General features: G+C 45.8%; 1 protein-coding gene across 2 annotated transcripts in view; it reads right to left on the reverse strand.

Moving 5' to 3' along the window:
• Positions 1–20,102, reverse strand: part of fstl5 (follistatin-like 5) — a gene marked incomplete at both ends in the record, with an annotated part of 182,649 nt that overhangs the window by 131,391 nt on the left and 31,156 nt on the right. For both annotated transcript variants that reach the window (XM_083651485.1, XM_083651484.1), the window contains one exon: positions 7,794–8,042. In XM_083651485.1, coding sequence (XP_083507611.1) covers positions 7,794–8,042 — 249 coding nt within the window. The remainder of the gene's footprint in view (positions 1–7,793; positions 8,043–20,102) is intronic.

Here is a 20,102-nt window from a genome sequence, read left to right on the forward strand (position 1 = left end):
GTGTGTGTGTGTGTGTGTCGCTGCTGCATTCATGTGTTGTGTGATGACAATAAAGACAAGCATGCTTGTCCTGGTTTCGTTTCGTGTGATGTGAGCTCATCTCAAACTGGAAACAAAGCTTAGGCAAAACCTCCATCTACCTTCCAACATATCTTACAAAGTAGATGAAAGTTGCAGCCACAATCTTAAATAGCAAATCAATAATATGCTCCGTCCGCATGCAAGGTGTATGAGGAACCAAATGTTTTCTAAATGTATGAACTACAGATAACTGGATGTGCTGAACGCACTGAAACCACTTGCTTGGTGCGCCACAACCTTAGCCTTAATTCTCTCTGCGCGGTTGTGGCAATTGCCTGCAGGGAGCGCTTGCCTTCGTGCACACATTGCCCTCCACAGATTGGACAGGCTTTTGTGCACCACTTAATTTTCAATCAGATCCAATCCTGGCTAAGTTGCCGTGCGGCGAGCGCGCGGGGGGGGGGGGGGGGTCATACGACCTCCCCAGCGCTAATGAGATGCTTCAGTCAACACATGGCTGTCATTTTTTATCCTGTCTTCCATAGCAGATACATACGAGTCAGAGAGAAGGTCTGCCTGACAAGGCCGTTTCCAACTTGGACTCATCTAGCTGGGAGCAGAACCAAACGTGGCTCGGCTTATCTGCATATGGCTGTCAATTCCAAAGCAATCATTGCCAGCAGCTCGGTAGCCCGAGGGACTAATTGTCTGTCTATCAAATTAATCTAGAGCAGAATCTTTTCCATGATCTTAGATGCCATGGACTTTATCTGCTTCCAGGATCTGGTTGCAATAAGACATCACTATGACACTTGGATATCCACACTACCAGTCAACAGTTTGGACATGCATTTTTCTTTGTTTACTGATTTTCCCATTTTCCAATAACTAGGAATCGCGCGCGCTAGGCTCGCCTGCTTCGTGGGCTCACTACGGCCTCACCCACCCTGCAGCTCGCCGAGCTGGCCCTGCAGATCGACCGCTGTGTGGGTTCACTTTTATGACATCATCAGTGATGTCACAATGCCTTTACAATGACTTTATGACATCACTGATGACATCATCAGTGGGACAAAAATTGAAACAAACAAACAGAGAAACAGAGAAACATTGCCCACATGCTCCCTTTTAGTATCAGGTGTGTCCAAATGTTTGACTGGTAGTGTATACTGTAAAAATACAATCTTTAAATTCACTATATAAAAATGTGTCTGTGTGTTTGGATCTGTGTTTGACTGGCGGTTGTGTGATGGGAGGACTGGAGGTTTTCCCTTGGATCTCTGGTAGACTGGACAGGTGTCAGTCTAAAATAAGCTACATATCACTAATAGAAAACCCTTTTGAACCATGTATTGTTTTAGTGTGATGGTTACTGGTCTGAGCACCCTACGGCCTTGCAGAAAAATGGCACAATCTCTCCGCCGGCAGTTTCAGACTGCAAAACAATTTAAGCTAACCACTGTATCGAAATGACAGGAATTCATTATTATGCTGTAATAACGAGCATATAGCTCCTTAGCGCTACAGTAGGTAAATTGAAACCATCACCATCACCTGGAGGAGAAGTAATTAAATGACACATTTAACGTGTCATCTAGGGCACATTCCATTTGACTCACTCATACAACCCCCTGCATTGTAATTACATCTGGATTATTTGGCTGTAAGCTCCATTACATTTGCTCAATTATCCATTTCCCCCTCCTCCGCGCGCACGGCTCTGTGACTTTTGTATCCACAGAAAATAACTAATGCTCTGCGGCCGTCGTGTATTATGAAGCCCGGCCCTCTGTTTCCTATGGAGGGGCTAATTTGGGGTAAATTAATTAACAAGCAGTGGACAAAAACAGGCTAAATATTTGCAGTGTTGAAGAGAAAACAATGCCTTCAGTCAGTCAGAGGATTCTAACCGCTCCAGCAGCAGGTTCCCACATGTCCTTTCCCCCGGCGCTCGCATCCAATGAGAAATTGATTACATATCAGTCAGCGTTAAAAGAAAGAAAAGAAGAAGAAGAAACGTCTGGACTGGTCATGTGACATCCCCTTTTCTTTTTCGGCTGCTGTTGATCTGATATTGATTGCCTGACGTTGGTCAAATATCCCACTCTGCATTGCAATGAGAGATGCTGATTGGTGGCCTTGGGGGTGGGGGGGGGGGGAAGAGGGGGGTGGGGGGTCGTCAGACAAGACAGGACACATGAGAGAGGCTGATTAGGATGTCACCCACCAGGGATGTAGCCATTGATCTGAATGCCTTTTTCTTTGATTGGGACGAAACAGATGCCCTGATTGCTAACAATGGCTTTGCCTTTGCTACTTCTGTGTAGGCTGCTCTCAATGCGTGCCAACCGCCAAGTCACGATGCTGTTACTGTATGTGGGGGGGGGGGGGGGGGGGGAGGTAATGTTGGCAAAATAGTACGGTTTAGGGAATTGGTGTAAAGGCTGTAATTGTTTCGCCGCCTCTTGCTTTAGCTTTGTTCAGCGCTAAATGGAACGTTTCAAAGGAAGAACGCACGCCGTGCTCAGGGCCAATGTGCTGCTTCGTTTGTCTTTCTTTTTGATTCAGGATCCAAGAGAGCCACATCCCAAAAAAAAAACTGTAAGAAAGGCTACAGACAGAGGCTTGGATGTGCACGCGTATATAGATCCAAAATGCCATTAACAGTCTGCTATAAAGTGACTTAGCTAAGTTAGCGAGGGAGCTGAGGAACTGTCGAATCAATGGAGAGAGTCACAGTCCAATGGTTCATGAATATTATGAATATGTGAGCTGTGAGCACTTTTGGGCGTTCTCCCCTCACACCCCGAATGGAACACGGGTTCGGCGGTGTCAGGAGCTGCAGCTTGCCTGATGTCGAGCTTTACAGAAGGGAGAGTAGCCTTGTTTCCAGGGACCAGGAATAATTGGTGTGTTTATACAATCAATGGTAGAAAGCAGTCAACCTTCTCTGGGGAAATATGAGCACTACTGCGCTACCACCTGCTCCTGCTTCCCAAGCAAGTCGTGCGTGTCACAAAGAAGCACAGAGCTGTTTCGGATGGTGTCCTTAAACGCGTGCAAAGTGACTGGATATGTTTTCTTAGCTGTGGTATGATATATACGCATACAGTATTGTATGTCATATCTTCTGTACTGTTTGCTCTAATAGGAGTAGCTCATGTGTCATGTTTTTACTATATATTCTGTAAACCGTGGTATGCTCTGTGCTATACTAATATTATGTTCACTCTGTTATGTTATTTCATGTATGTTTTCATACTTTGATGTACAGTAGGTCTTGTATAATAATCCCACGCGGGGTCACTGACAACATCATCTTCTCAGTGACAAGATGAAGATCACATCGCTCGAGTTGATGTTCTACAGTATATAATTATGCAATATTTACCAATACACTGGTTCTGATGTAACTATTCCTCCTGCTGTTTGACAGGGGTGAATTCTGATGTAGAAACTTAGCTTGGATGTTGGGTGAAAGTGGTTATGAGCTCCTGCCTTCACAGATATTGTGTTGAAATTATGTCCACGGCCCCTCAAGTAAATTAAAACAGTAAGATGGTGTCCCAAAACCAGTCGTCCTCTTAGACTTTTGCCTAGCTGCCATGTCAGTGCCACAACATCTCACGCAATCATGTGTCCAACATGTCACACATAAAAACAACCACACAAAGAAGATGTTCCTGCTGCACTCCATTCACTAATGGGTGTAGTGACAGAACATGTATCTTTGTTAGAACATTTTGTTGTATTTGCAAATCCACTCTATGAGCCATTTAAGCCCCGGGTGTGAAACTAACCGTTTCTGTTTATCCGCCAACGTGGCTGATCCTTCCCAAAATTCCCCAGAGACTTTTCACTATTTTACCAACCAATTAGAAGTAGATTATAACAGAACTTCACAATAATGGCTGGTATACCTGCCAAAGTGGGTGGTGTGGAGTAGACCAGCTTAGCAGCCAGCAGTTGGCTGATGGCTGGTGTCAATTTCCCACACTGCTTAATTACCCGCTCGTTTATATATACATTTCAGTTATTCCTCTTCTTCTAAGTTTAAAGTAAGGCACTTAATGCACGTTCCTATTCCCGTTCCTCCATGTCATAAGTAACGTAGATGAGGTCCTGTGTGGCTCAATATAGGGCATGACACTAACACCGCCCAGTTGTGGACGTTTGTGTCCCATGGGGGCCACCGTACTAAAAATGAATGCACTGATCTGTTACTGCAAGTCACTTTGGATAAAAGCATTCAACCTAATCGTCTAAGTGTTGTAGGTAATTTTCTTATACTTCTTTTATTGTCACTAAAAGTGTAGTCTCGCTAGCCAGCCTCTCTTCCCTTCCGTCAGAGAGTCTGGCGTCGTGGAAACAGGCAACAGGGATTAGCCCGCCCCTGCTCTAAAGCTGCTCTCCCATTCGAGCGGCTGTTTCGGTGGCTGCAGGATATCCGCTCCCCCGCTTGCAAGCTCTGTCACGCTCTGTTCATTGGCTCCGACCATGTCAATCAGAGCGGCTTCCGCTCCCATGTGTGTCGCTGTAATGCTCCCGCCGAACGCTAACTAGCTAGCGTAGAAAGCTAACGGCAGAAACCTACAGGCTAACTCGTTGCTACACGCTGAAAATGGCAAGTTTTGAAGAAAATTTGGATTGTGCAATAAAGAAGGCCTGCTCGGCACAAGTTCCACCCCGAAACTATTTTCCAAGGGCACTAACGCTAAGCACCGCCCAAGACGAGGCTGATTGGCTAACCCAAACAGAGCATTTTTTTCGCAATCCCACAATGGAAACCTGCAGCGCCAGACTCTCTGACGGAAGGGAAGAGAGGCTGGCTAGCGAGACAACTAAAAGTGTCACCAGTAATTGATCTGCCATCTACAGTATGTTAAACCCTGTTGAGGAAGAAATTGAAAAGTACCTACAGTACAGTATACCAAGCAACATTCCTGCTGATCTAACCTAAAAGTACCTCAAACTTAAAAAATACTGAATCTGTTTCACCATCATGATATTAATCTCTAAAGTAACATTGTGTGTTTCTCACAGAACTGTGGGCCTGGAATATGCAAATAGATAACATTGACTAAGTGGCCTTGACAAAATAACAACTTGCGGTCTTCTAGAAGAAGGGGGTCACCTCTTACTTATCACCTCTTACGCATCTCTGTGTGCTACAACTATAATTATTATAATTGGTTTGTTATATGACCTTATACCTTTTGACTAATAGCTTTATTATATTCGGTATTAACATACTCATGAATATTCAACACTATAAAACTCTCTCCAGATGTGAATTCCTTGGCTCCCAACCTGCAGATTGAATACATTTGTCAAACTGCCACTCACTTGTCCTGAGTTTTCTTCCACAGAGTCACTAACTACACTAAATGTAGAGAAATCTATCCTGGTTAGTTGGGTTTCCATCCACCTGTTTTTATGCAAAATTTCACTTTGAGCATACAAAAACTGAGTGGAAAACGCTGGGGGGGGGGGATCCAAATATCGCAAAAAAGTTTTCATGCTTGAGGGAGGGTGGAAAAGTCGGGTGTATCGATAAAAGGAAAATGCGATAAGTACAGTGGAAACAGATTAAACGAATATTCCGTTGTCTCTCCATTCAAAAACTATGCAGTTTCACGTTGCCTTGATCATCGCAAAACATGACATGTGGGAGTAGCCTACAGTACAATAGGGCTAGACACTTGTAAGGTAGATAATGTGAAATAAGCAGCACAGTTTTTAGACTGCCCGCCGTGGTGTTCAAACAGAAGAAGACTGGGATATTAACTTTTACTGTGATTCACTTCTAGAATTTAATGAAATTGTATTCACTTACTAACTGCTCCGTGGATTATATGTAACGTTAGTTGAACAGCGGCACCTGGTAATCCAGAAATTGCATTTTATTGTACCTTTGTAGATCATCAAGAAACTTGAAATGAATAGCGTTACGTTAACATTGATGTGTTTAAAGCAGGACTAAACCCCCCAGATTTCTTGCAAAACGGTATTCTACTTGATTTGAAAACTCTGCAGGCAAGATGGCCGCCTATACTCCCTCCTTTAGCTGGCAGAATTCCTCCCCCATAAAGTAAGATATCTTGGCATATAAGTATGTAACATACAAAATAAAACAACCCGTAATATCTTCATTTGATGTAGAATGCAGAGGACATGTAACTGTTTAGTTAAACTTGCATTCCAGGAATATTGTGCTCTAAAGATAACGTTAGTGGCTCGAGACTGTTTCGTCCTGAAACCCACTCGCTTTGCGCCAGAACACAATTCGGGGGTGGTTTTGGCGTAACCTATCTGGGATTCGAAATAACGCATCCGAGATAGAAAACGTTATGAATATAGCCACGTTATAAACAACAAACTAACGCTGGTGATCCGTATGGAAACAGTGTTACTCGAAATGGTTAAAAGTTATATCAATTTGGTCATTCAGTGGCGTTTTACTGCCATATAACATAACTAACTAGCGGCTAATATTAGCCACAGTAGGCATTACCCATGGATGCATTGGTCTTAAAGGGCTCGCGCCGCGTGAACTACAGTAATAATCACACGATTTCAGACGGACAAGCCCGATTTCAGACGGACAAGCCCGTCTTTATTGTCACACGATTACACATCAACACATGCACGGATGGCCACAAACACACACATGCTGACGGTGGCCGGTGAAATTTGTCCTCTGCATTTAACCCATCCTGGCTTGTCCTTTCCTCCGGGGGGCAGGCCAGGAGCAGTGATCGCTTTTCTCGTACAGCGCCCGGGGACCGACTTCGGATGTTGTCGTCACTGGTCGGATGACGATGACGATCTGATCTTCTGCATGTTTTTAATGGGGGGGGGGGGGCTATATACGGAGGAACCCCCCTGGGGGAGCACGGGGAGAACATGCAAACTCCACACAGACATAAAGGCCCTTACGACGAGATACCCCACCTGGGCAGTGGGCACTGAAGATATGGGGGGGAACACAACCACAGCGCTCACAGTGTCCCAGGCGAGAATCGAACTCAGGACCTTCTGACTGCGAGGCGACAGCTCTACCACTGAGCCACCGTGCAAAACAATTTTTCACATGAGTGGGGCGCGTGCTAACCCCACCGTAACGTCACGATGTACCAAATATCGCATTCATTTGAGGGCACAAAAAAAGCAGTGTTCAAGAGGGAACTTATGCTGCTGAAAAGGATACAAATGGTACAATGGTAACAGTTTGGTCTCAAATGTGGACATTTTGACCAGAATTCTTCACACACCACCCCCAAAGTCATATTGGTAAAAAGCTGAAAAAAAGTGTTTTGGGGTTTAGTCCTGCTTTAATAGAGCTTGGTCGCTGCCTGCCTCCAAGACCACACATGTATCGGGTCTAGCAGCAGATCAGCAGAGGCAGACAGCCATAAAACACGGGTGATTGACAGCTCTATATTCGCATAATAGCAGCGGATAGAAACGCGAATTATTACGCATTTTCTTTTGCAGACTTTCTGAAAATTCGATTCAAATTTGCGATACGTTTGGACGGAAACCCAACTATTGGTGCAGAACCATACTTCAAAATGTAGTAATTCATGTATACTATATACAGTACTATGATACTTTTGTAGCCCTGTCAATAGTAAGAATCAAACTCCTCAAACCCAATCAAATCAAACCATACAGGGCAAACAGGACACCACAGACAGTGCAAGACATACAATATGCACTAGAGGCCATGCACATCCCTTCATATAAAAAGGTCAGGTGTGAGCTCTTACCTTTGTAGAAGCACTCCTCACTGTGCATGATGGTAATCCTGTGGCCTCCGAGGCACGATGCCCGGTGCAGCTCACAGTGGTTCTGGTACAGCTTGCCATCCGAGCCGCACACAGGCTTATAGTGCGGTTTACAGCGGTCCAAACAGTTACACTCCCCTTGGCCGGTCTCGTGGTTGACCACACAGTGATGTCCCAATCCGCAGTACTTGTGTTCACATGGGCCGGCGTAGCCATTGTGTCCCATAAAACCTGGGGAAACACACAAAGAAAAGATTAAAGGCTTAAGATGAAACATCGCCACCACCTGGAAATAAACATTTCTGCTGATATAACAGGCCGATAAAATGACACTTTAATTATGCCCACATGCTCAATGCTTGATAAATGCTCGCTTGAAAAGCATTGTGTTTATTTATTCATGCCTGCATCTGCCATTGGGGCCATCACGATAAGTGTAGGCATAATAATAACAACGTGTAATTCCACTACAGGAGAGACTTGATGTTCTCTGAAATTAGGTGGAAGAAGAATGTGCACATTATATCAATATCGCCAATCGACCAAAAGAGATGGAAAATATCAGCATATGGAATATCAGCCCAAAAAATATCGTGCATCCCCGTGTATCTGTCAAAGACTAATACATTCATAGGGGAGAAAAATGCAGTTTCTTATCGATGCGCATGTATTGTTGAAACAATAACGTGGGTTTTAAACAGGACTGAAAGATCATAAAACTCATTAACAATCTAAACTTTCAATTGAAGTACATTTTGGGAGAGCAGCTGGGTGATGTATTGAGGAGTGAGACCAACCGCCGTTGAGCTGGGGGGGAAAGATCATAAGAGAAAGCAAAAGTGCAGCCGTGTGCTCTTTGTATAAAAGTGTGCGGGGGAGATAGAGTACACTGTATATATTCATAGAAATTGGCTGGTAGGATTTTGACGATTGTTTCACTTACAAAAGGATTTACAAGAACAAGGTTGACTTTGCCCTAAAGAAAAGATTGGTGTGATACTCTCTCGTAGCTTGTGGGGGGGGGGGAGGGGAGGGGAGGGGAGATTATGTTTCGGTTCGCCATCTCCAACTGCGTGAACACTAACGAGTCTTGACAGGCCACAGATCAGCCTGTACAGTAACCCATGAACCACATCAGATGTATTGCCTCTCTAATGGCAGGCTTGCTCGCTCGCAGGTCTCTGAGGGAACATCTCTGTTGCCCTTTCCAAGAGTCCTCCTCATGGTCTCTGAGGGAACATCTCTGTTGCCCTTTCGAATCGTCCTCATGGGCGGAGAAAAACACAACCGAGGGAGCTAATAGTCATAATGGCTATAGATTAATTTGTGAACATAGCGACAGTTGGCAATGATTAGAGATAATGGTTATAGGTTTGTTCACCGCTTACTCTTTTGTAAAAAGGTCACATAGACAAATCAAAGGAATGGCATTGCAATTAGAGGTGGAACGAGTATTCACAACGTGTACTTAAATTCAACTAGAGCTACTTTGACAAAGAACAACTCAAGTAGAAGTGAAGTGAAAGTTCTCTCACATATGACTCAATTAGAAGTCCAGTGCATCAACTATCAAATACTTATGTACTAAAAGTAAAAGTCGTTAAAAGGCGTTACCACAGCCGTTGTGACGGCTGTGGTAACGCCGTTATTTTCAGCCATTTCGCAGCCTGCAATCAGTGGATCAGCACACACCTGCTGCTCCTGCTGGCTGCCCACTGTTTAGGGTGCGTTCGGAAATAGCCACTCCGAGTGCCAGACTGCACACTGGACCATTCGTAAATTGGGGAACCCCGCTGTAATGTGCCGTAGATCCGCGCTCTCATTTCAGTGTGGAGCGTCAGATTGGATTTAGTGTCAGTGATCTTGAACTGGGTTGGAAAGTGAATTGCCCACACACACACACACACACACACACACACAAAAATCAGATTGTTCTTTTTAATTTTAGTGGGTTACTTTGATTTCAAACATTAACGTTAATATAAATTTAAATTTGAAGGCAGACTATGTTGTTTTAAAGTTGTTTTAAGATAACCTTTTCCCATGACGGACATGTAAAAATGGTGTGACACTATAGATAACAGGTCACATCATGCTTTCATGATGGAGTAATGTACCATGTAGCATCTTCCTTTGTGAGAGATGTGGTGGGACTGTGTTGCAGCACAGGACAGCAGGGCAGCCGAGCTGAGAGACCGTCTCCACAGCAGCCAGTGAAGCAGCTGGCTCCATTTCCATATTGTACTATAGCAGTCTTCCATATTGTACTATAGCAGTCTACTCGCTCACGCTAAAGCTGCTCTGGATGGGAGTGTCCAGATCATCAAATGTAACAAAATGGAATGGAAAATGTACAATCATTTGACTGACTGATGAGCCTCTCATGGACTTCTCAAGCCACACTGCCATCATGGCTTTGCTCTGCCGCACCTCCAGCCCACCTCGAGGCTGAGGTTGGGCAGCCTGGTTCCGCCTGGTAACCTGGTTCCACTTGGCCTCCACAGCCACGCTACAACTCAAGTCCCTGCTCTTCTCATCTGGTGCACAATCTGGCCTCAGCGCCCCCTGTATCTTCTACTCAAACACTCGGTAAACAACACCCTTGAACTGTGCTCTGACTTGTGGGTTTTTGGTCCGAGTCATGGCTCACAACAAGATATTAGAAAGTATATCGCTGCTGTGATGCAGAAACTTTTGCTTTCGAGTTTTCAGTTCTGTATCAGTGTGTTGATGTCAAACAGTTATAGACACCTGTTTCCTCGGCGCAGTCTGGAGTTTTACGGAGGTTTAGCATATTGCTGTCGCCGGCTAAACTTCGACTTTCAGCGTTGTGTTTTTTTTTTTTGTTTCTCACTTCTTTCTTCATTCCTGAAAATCCTCCTTTCTAACACAGGTGTGCTTTTCATGAATATATCAACCTCACGTTCGACAGGTGGATGGAAGGGCAAACAAACCGACTTGAAGCGCTAAGCCACAGTCGGACCGCCGCACGCGGCTCGACGCTATCCTCCAGCCGTCACAGAGGATTTAGACGACACATAGTGTGTGTACACTGTGTCCTGATTGGAGCCAGTCAATTTGCTAGTTTATTAATTCCCCCGCGGTGCCCTGGCATAATGATTATTCAATGGGAATTTGTGTCGCACAGCCAGGCGTCATCTGCCACTAGCGGGGTCAGCGAAGGGCAGAGCCATTTGTTATCAGTACGCACGTCCCACAGCCTGGCCATCAGCTGGCATCGCAGTAATGATTAATTCTGCACAGCATTGGTTTATTGGCGGCATATTGCTTGGGAGGGAGGGAGGGGGCCGGCAGCGATAGGGATGAGCATGCCCACTACGTACCCGAGGGTCATTGAGTTTTAAACTGTGCGCTGGGAAGTTCGCTGAAATGTAAAATGCCTACAAGGAGCATAGACGCATGGAAATAATGTGATTCTGTATCTGGCTTGAGGACACTTGAGCTGAGCAGATGCTGCCTGTCAACTGGGTCACAGAGTTTGCCTACACATATATCACCCTGCAGCCCATTACATCATGACATGACACGATTTGATACAATACCAGTGGTGAAGAAAGTACAGAAATCCTTTACTTCTATCTATCTATCTATCTATCTATCTATCTATCTATCTATCTATCTATCTATCTATCTATCTATCTATCTATCTGTCTGTCTGTCTGTCTGTCTGTCTGTCTATATAAAAGGGAGCATGTGGGCAATGTTTGTTTGTTCTCTGTTTCAATTTGTGTCCCACTGATGATGTCATAGGAGACATTCATACAACTGATGATGCCATTGATGATGTCATAGGAGGCATTGTGACATAACTGATGATGTCATAGGCATTGATGTAAACTTAAGGGGCACACACACACGTGCATGTAAACTTAAGGGCAATAACATTTTGAGCCACACACACACCCGCATGCGTAAATAGAGCAGGCAAGGTGTGAGACCGTGTGCAGAGGGCGAGCCTAGGAATCGAGCGCACATAGCACACGAGATGCCTAGTAAGTAAAAGTAGCAAAATCATAAAGGACAAGTAGGCTACTTCATTACAAGTAAAAGTTCCTGCATTCAAAAGTTTACGTAATTAGAGTAAAAGTATAGAAGTATTTGGAGTAAAATGTACTTAAAGTGTAACTAACCTCCAAAACACTTTTTTTCAGCTTTTAACCAATATATATGACTTTGGGGGTGATGTGTGAAGAATTCTGGTCAAAATTTCCACATTTGACACCAAACTGTTGCCATTTTACCATTTGTATCATTTTTCAGCAGCATACCTGGCATAAGCGCCCTCTAAAGGTCGAACACTGCTTTTTTTTTTTTTCTCAAATGAATGGGATATTTGACACGTCGTGACGTCACGGTGACCCAAAGACTATGGGATTTCAAGATAATTACTCCCCTACCCCCCCTGTACCCTTTTGGCTCCTCAGAACTCCAAGCCTATTCCTATTGAAGTTTGCTCTTAAAATACTGAACCAAACGTCGTCAAAGTTGGCACATGTCTTAATTATAGTTAGTTTCCCACTGAATGTGTCACTACTTTATTAATATCTTACCTGGATAAGCTCGAATGATGATGTTTATATTATCAGTCCGAGTTGGAAGCACTGTCTCCAGCCCAGCCAGGCGGGAGCGGGCGGGAGAGAGTCTACTGTAACCTCATGCACTAGCACCAAGCTCCGGGCGCGCGCGCAGCAGCAGCTGGGCTCTCTCGGACTCGGCCAGAGCAGAGAGAGCACAGTCTGACATTTCCGCGGCTATCAGTCCGACTTGGAAGCACTTTCTCTCGGCCAGTCAAACGGGAAAGTCTGCTCTCTCATGCACCCGCGGGGGCGCGCGGCAGCAGCACACAGCAGCAGTGAGAGGCGGGGGCTTTGAAGTCAGCAGAGCAGAGCGACTGGCTCTGTCTGTGTGTGTGTGAGCTCTGCGTGTGCGTGCGTGTGTGTGTCTCTGCCCTGCTCTGCCTGCGCCCTGAGAGGAAAAATCAGAGGTGTTGTAACTTTCAACAAGAATCACGAAAAGCCCCAAAACGCAAATTAAAAACGGATTTCATTGCGCGGTTTATCTCTAGTTAGACGAGGGAATTACGTGGAGAAATCTCGCATTGTGTTACCCCAGAGCGAGAGGTTTGTCCTATTGTGGGTGTGCTGCTGTTAACGAGCCCATGTCACTTTGCTCTCGTAACGTAGTTTGAGTAGTTTCCATAGAGATACATGCAGAAAAATAATTAAATTTCTAGTTCGCCACTGAATGGCCAAATTGATATAACTATCAACCATTTCAGGATTTTCTGTTTCCATACAGGCCACCAGCGTTGGCTAGTTGTTGATATTTATAAAGATATTGCCCCTCTCAAATAAATTATTTTTGAGGCAGTAGGCAAACTGTAATGGCGTCGATTTCCGAAAAAAAATCTTGACTTAACACAGCCAAAGAGTCTAGTATAGACAAGAGTATATGTCATTTCTTGGTTTTTTCCACAGGTATTTTCAAATCACTGTTCTAATACATATCTAGGGGGTTAGTCCCCCTTTAAGTATCAAAAGTAAAAGTACTCATTCTGAAGAACGGTCCCTTTCAGGATGTAAAATTATGATGCATTAAGACATATTTTAATATTGCAAGTCTAACTGCCTCCATATACTGTTGGGGAGTTTAAACCCTAACACGCCTAGTCGCCTACCCTAACGGTATGTTTTGCATGCAAAACCTTGCATGTAACTAATAACTCCAGTCCTCAGACAAAATGTAGTGGAGTAAAAAGTACAATATAAAAGTGGCATTACCTCAAAATTGTAAGTAGAGTACCTAATGTACTTAGTTACTTTCCACCTCTGTACAATACTAACTATATTATGCGATAAGATGATCAATGCTGTCAGAAAATCAAGTAATAGGGAAACTGTCTCTGAGTGTATGCGAAGAAAATGATGTGAAGAAAATGCTTTTTCGAAATCACCTCTCATTAAAAAGGAGGCAGGCAGTAAATGTGCTCTATGCAGGCGGGACGGCGCTGGTGTTTATTCAGAACGCGTTACACGGCACCAAGGCCTTGACATATACTGTACGACTCCGTTGTGCCTCCTTTGAAGGGCACTATGCGTTGATGCATGCATAATGAGGTGAACACTGAGTAAAAGGATGACAGATGTACTTGGACATGGCCGACACCATCAGATCGGCATTGCGGATGGATCAAAAGCCCCGCTACCACGGTAAAAAGACGAGCTCAAGAAAAACACAAAACGGACATTCTCCTCCGCAAATGTGCAACAACCTGTTCTCTTTGTAAAGCCATCCTTGAGCCGCCTTCTATCATCACAGGAGCTCAGGATGAATTTGAAATGCTCACATTCGCTTAAGCAACCCGCCAATCGTTTTGAAGCGCACTCCATCTCAGACGTCTATGTCTATTTTTTCAACAAGATTCATCTCCTATTTCCTCTCTTCCTAAACTGAAGACTGCTCGTCCGGTAGCCATCTGATGTTTTCCATTACAGCTGCGTTGGAGTCCTGCGGGAGCGAGCAGAGTGTGGTAAACAACAGTCAGAGCTAAGCCGGCCCGCAAGGCCCATGAAGGAGAACAAGGGGATGCAAATCCGGATAAACGACGACGAACACAACGCTAAAACTTTACACGGCACATAAACAACGCTGCATTCTCTCACGCCAGCTGCCACTCCGCTCGATTAAGTTCCTTGAAAGTCTCAGCAGACATCGAGCAGGTACGCAAGGCTCTGTGGAGAGCAGCGGATACTAGGATGTGTGTGAGTTTGTATGTGTGTAACCCGCGTTGTGTAGCCCCCCCCCCGCAGCTGGAGATCGACCCGGGAACCTAGGGCATGGGAGGCAGATGCTCTAGCCCATCAGCTCTAGCATCTGTCGCTAGAGTGTCTCTCGAGGTCTTGGAGAGTGAGGTCTACTAACTTACTGCACAGCACGACCGCTGGCCAACGTTACACTCACCCCCCCAAGCCCTCGTTCACACAGGACGCCGAACGTAAAGCAGAACTGAAGCTTGAAGCAGGCGTGGCGTTTTCATTTCGGTTCCCATGTTAACAGGTTACAGCAGCCACACCACCGGCATCAGACGCGCGTCTCAGGCGCGTGTCTTGCGAGCGTGAGACGCGCGTCATCTAGAGAATAGAAGCGAAGCCTATTTTTTCAGCTTTCCGCGCACGTGTCTCTAGCGTCTCTACACAAATAGACACAAAAAGACATTACAATGATATTTTACAGGGGCAGCCACAGCCAATCAAGGCTCGTTTTGATTTGAGACGAGAGGATGAGCTGAGCACACAGCTGCAGTTCTCCTGCCCTCTGAAAACCAGGCTACAACGTGGCTTCGTTCCTCCCCTCCCCACCACACACACACAGACACACACACACACACACACACAAATCATACTGCCTCGATTCTGAAGTGAGCCCAAGCGATCTTCAGTTAAAATCATCATTGTATTGTTTATAGCAAATTTAATAAAAGGTAAACTCTATAGGAAGACAGTTGGCAGACAGACAGCAGCGCAGCAGCTGCCACGCACCAGCCACGCTGCCTGTGTGGATGCCGCGGGCGTGCCAGCCACAGCAAGCACGCCATGCACACGCACACGCCACGCACATGCAAGATGTGTGTCCCGGCCGTTACCGTTCACACAAGACGCCTTCTCTTTTCCTCTCAGCTCCTCTCAGCGCCTACTCTCGCGCCTTGAACCCGCCCACAACCCCCATTGACTTCATGCCTCAGGGCTTCACGGCTTCAGCGTCACGCTTGGAAATTCGGCGTCAGGCCTGAGTGATCGCGTCGGCGTGGCGTGAGCGTGCCTTCGGCGCGGCGTCAGCGTGGCACGCGCGCGTGTGATGTGAACGGCTCCACCTGTTAACAAGGACGCCTAAATGAAACTTGTGGGTACAGCGTAGGTACAGCTTCGCTTCGGCGTCTAAACCTCACTCGCACCCGGGTCACGACACCAATGTAGCCCGCGTAGTGTAGTCTCCCCCCCTCCCCCCACAGCTGGGGATCGAACCGGGAACCCTCAGCATGGGAGGGGGATGCTCTAGCTAGGAGGCTAAAGCCCAGGAGCTCTGGAGCTTTCAGAGAGTGAGGTTTTCTTACTATAAAGCACTACCCGCTGGCCAACGTTACGTTACATGTACTGTAGCAGATAAGCTAACATTTATAGTAGCGGCACCAAGCGTATTTTTAGCCAACCTGTTGTCATGCAAAGAACAGTTGAATGAATTCATGGCTGAAGGTCCGACGTGGTGATTAACTCAGCCATCACTCGGCTCCTAACAAGAAGGTTTCATTCTCACACATTGACTGAATTAAACTGTGACCATTAGCAACGTCTCGGGAACAGCGAGTTCTACAGCAAATAAAGCAGCAGAATGTCAGCAATTTGTCTGCAATGAATTATCTGTGACATATTTATGGACAGAGACATTTAATGGCTCAAAGCGTGATTTATTTTCGGCATTGTGAGCTGTAGGTTCCGTTCTGCACAATCTTATAGATTTCAATTATGCGAGACCTTTTAGCAGACACACTTACTGTACAATGAGTGAACAGGTAGTTCAGTGTCTTGCTTTAAAGACTTAAAAGACGCTTTGAGAAGAGATGGTTGTTGTGGGGATCAAACCTGCAACCTTTAATTTATGATTTTTCACAAGTCTGCCTGCCAGTATTTCCGCACAGGAAAATACAGCAAATTTCCTATCCCCTCATAACTCAACGTGGTAATCTACTTTTGTCCAACATTGAAAAACATTTCATAGTTTTGTGTGTGTGTGTGTGTGTGTGTGTGGTGTGTACGTGCCTGCGTGCGTGCGTGTATGTGTGTGTGTTTTCTGGGACAATACATACCCACATATTAGTGCCACTTTAATCTTTTTAAAAATGAAAAATCATTTATTTTATCCTCTCTTTTTTTGGCTCTCTGTAGTTGTCCTTGTCCCATAAGGTCTTGCCAAAAAAAAGCCACTGCACAGCACAGCCGATAAGCCTTTTAAGGAAAATATAAATAAATCAGCACAAATCGTGTAATAGAGCCGCCGAGGCACCGTGTCAGTGTTACGATGTTATGTTTTGGCTCAAGTACACGGTGTATGAAGGTACTACACCAGCAGGGGGAGCGCAGGGTGAAAGTGACGCCACGGGATTGCGACATTCAAGTAGACGCAAAACACGTTAGAGACAGGAGGGAGATGGGGTGCACCTGGCTCCCCCGCTCCCAACTTCCTCATCGCGAGAGCGCCAGTTTATGCCCCCGACATGTCCCGTTTTTGACCCCGAACCAAAGCATAAACCTAACCTGAACTAAGTTGTTTTACTCGCATAAACCCAAACAACTTGTTTTACTCGCCTAAACATAACCAGGAAACGGCCTCACAATAGTTACACCGAGTCTCCCCCGCTGTTGCGCCACTCAGTCGAGCCGAAGCCACGGCTGGAGATCCAGCAGCTCACGTTGGCTCGCTTGCAGAGCTGGGCGGTGCTGTAACTAGGAAGTAGCTGCTCACGCTGGCAGCTGGGCGGTGATGTAACTAGGAAGTAGCTGCTCACGCTGGCAGCTGGGTGGTGATGTAACTAGGAAGTAGCTGCTCACGCTGGCAGCTGGGCGATGATGTAACTAGGAAGTAGCTGCTCACGCTGGCAGCTGGGCGATGATGTAACTAGGAAGTAGCTGCTCACGCTGGCAGCTGGGCGGTGATGTAACTAGGAAGTAGCTGCTCACGCTGGCAGCTGGGTGGTGATGTAACTAGGAAGTAGCTGCTCACGCTGGCAGCTGGGCGGTGATGTAACTAGGTAGTAGCTGCTCACGCTGGCAGCTGGGCGATGATGTAACTAGGAAGTAGCTGCTCACGCTGGCAGCTGGGCGGTGATGTAACTAGGAAGTAGCTGCTCACGCTGGCAGCTGGGCGATGATGTAACTAGGAAGTAGCTGCACACGCTGGCAGCTGGGCGGTGATGTAACTAGGTAGTAGCTGCTCACGCTGGCAGCTGGGCGATGATGTAACTAGGAAGTAGCTGCTCACGCTGGCAGCTGGGCGGTGATGTAACTAGGAAGTAGCTGCTCACGCTGGCAGCTGGGTGGTGATGTAACTAGGAAGTAGCTGCTCACGCTGGCAGCTGGGCGGTGATGTAACTAGGAAGTAGCTGCTCACGCTGGCAGCTGGGCGGTGCTGTAACTAGGAAGTAGCTGCTCACGCTGGCAGCTGGGCGGTGCTGTAACTAGGAAGTAGCTGCTCACGCTGGCAGCTGGGTGGTGATGTAACTAGGAAGTAGCTGCTCACGCTGGCAGCTGGGCGGTGATGTAACTAGGTAGTAGCTGCTCACGCTGGCAGCTGGGCGATGATGTAACTAGGAAGTAGCTGCACACGCTGGCAGCTGGGCGGTGATGTAACTAGGAAGTAGCTGCTCACGCTGGCAGCTGGGCGGTGATGTAACTAGGAAGTAGCTGCTCACGCTGGCAGCTGGACGGTGCTGTAACTAGAAAGTAGCTGCTCACGCTGGCAGCTAGGGCTGGGTCGGTTTGAAAATTTTAAAACCGGTTCGATATTGCCGTCTAAACCGGATCGAACCGGTATACCGATTTTTTTTGTAATTTTTTTTTTTTATTTATTTATTTTTTAAGCAGGGCTCCCGAGTGTGGCCCATAACTGTCTGTAGTGCAACTTCAGTCAACCTGATAGCGATAATACACCTCTAAGCTGGTATTGTCAACCAGCAATGATACTGAATAAAAAGAAGCAGGACACCTGTGTAACAAACACACCCTGTATTTATTTCTCATAACTATTCAGCTTAACTTTTCTTCAAACATCAACATAATAAACAAAATAAGACTTTTGCATACTAGTGCAACTTGAGAAGAGGCTAATACGAACAATAGTGCAATCAGAATGGACTGGCAAAAAAAATAAAAAAATAAATAGGTTTTTTCGGTTCGCACGTGATCAAACCGGTTTGGGCTCGTACACCAAACCGAACCGGTAAAACCGGAAATCGACCCATGCCTACTGGCAGCTGGGCGGTGCTGTAACTAGGAAGTAGCTGCTCACGCTGGCAGCTGGGCGGTGCTGTAACTAGGAAGTAGCTGCTCACGCTGGCAGCTGGGCGGTGCTGTAACTAGGAAGTAGCTGCTCACGCTGGACTGAGAATGTGACACTGACATGGTAAGCCGGCGGGTCTATTACACGCTTTGTCACGATATCAGGTTGCAATAAATATGACACAATAGGCTATAGCATAAGTATTACTTGTTTTCAAATTCCACTGTCCAAACTGATCCTCATTTGACCCCAAAAATAATAACTGCAACTACAGTATTATACATGAGTCTAAATGGAAGGGCCTATGGAGGTGTTGTGTGTTAACACCAGCTGAAATGCACTTCCTCTCCTTCCCCTATGCTAATTGCAATACTGTGTCTGTGACAACGCTTTCACTCGGCTTGAGAGGCTATTTAAGGCATACAAGCTTTTTTCCAACCCTCTGGAACCTATGGTGCCTCACTGCATTTAAAACATTGATGAGTTCCCTTCCACCTCAATGGCTCCAAAGACCTTCCTCTGAATGCAGCACACAGTGACGCCTAAATAGATTTGAGTGGCGTGTCCCTTAGCTACCTTTGCTGTTCTTGCCAAGTAAACCAAAAACCCAAACTGAATGGATACTGAGGCACAAAGAACTAACGTTATCCTGCAGATCAAATACGTTCCTTGTTCTAGATTTGTAGTTTTGAGTGACAGGGACACCATTGAAGTGAAGGCCATTTCTCTTCTTTCTGATGTTGGTTGGTTAGTTAATCACATGACATAATGAGTGACTGCTGGCTGGAGTACATCACTTTCGAGAGTTTCATATCATGGATGCATACTTGGACTGAAGATGGCTTTGCCTGTAACTTTATTTGGCAGGTTTTTTTCTTGTAGGCTACCACTTTTTTGTTTTTCGAGTTCAATCCACTCTAAACTTGAACAGAGGACAATGCCTTGGCATCGCTTGGCCTCTCCCTGTTTAATGAAGGGTGCACTCTGAAACGGTGCCAGCCATCTTACTAGCCGTTTTTCCTCCCAAATATAAAAAAAGCGCTGCACACACAGGTTGAGAGAAAGCTTACGTTGACATTTCAGATGTTTAGCTCTTATCCAGGGTGACTGAACAGTAAAAGCCACTTTACTCTTTACCTTGCCAACATTGCAAACATAAGCAGAATCTGAATTGGTGCCGACTGGCACCTAAAGCCAAGCATTTTGAAACTCTCTAGGAAA

The sequence above is a fragment of the Poromitra crassiceps genome (genome assembly GCF_964638095.1).
Source record: "Poromitra crassiceps genome assembly, chromosome: 15".
In the NCBI taxonomy this organism is placed as follows: domain Eukaryota; kingdom Metazoa; phylum Chordata; class Actinopteri; order Beryciformes; family Melamphaidae; genus Poromitra; species Poromitra crassiceps.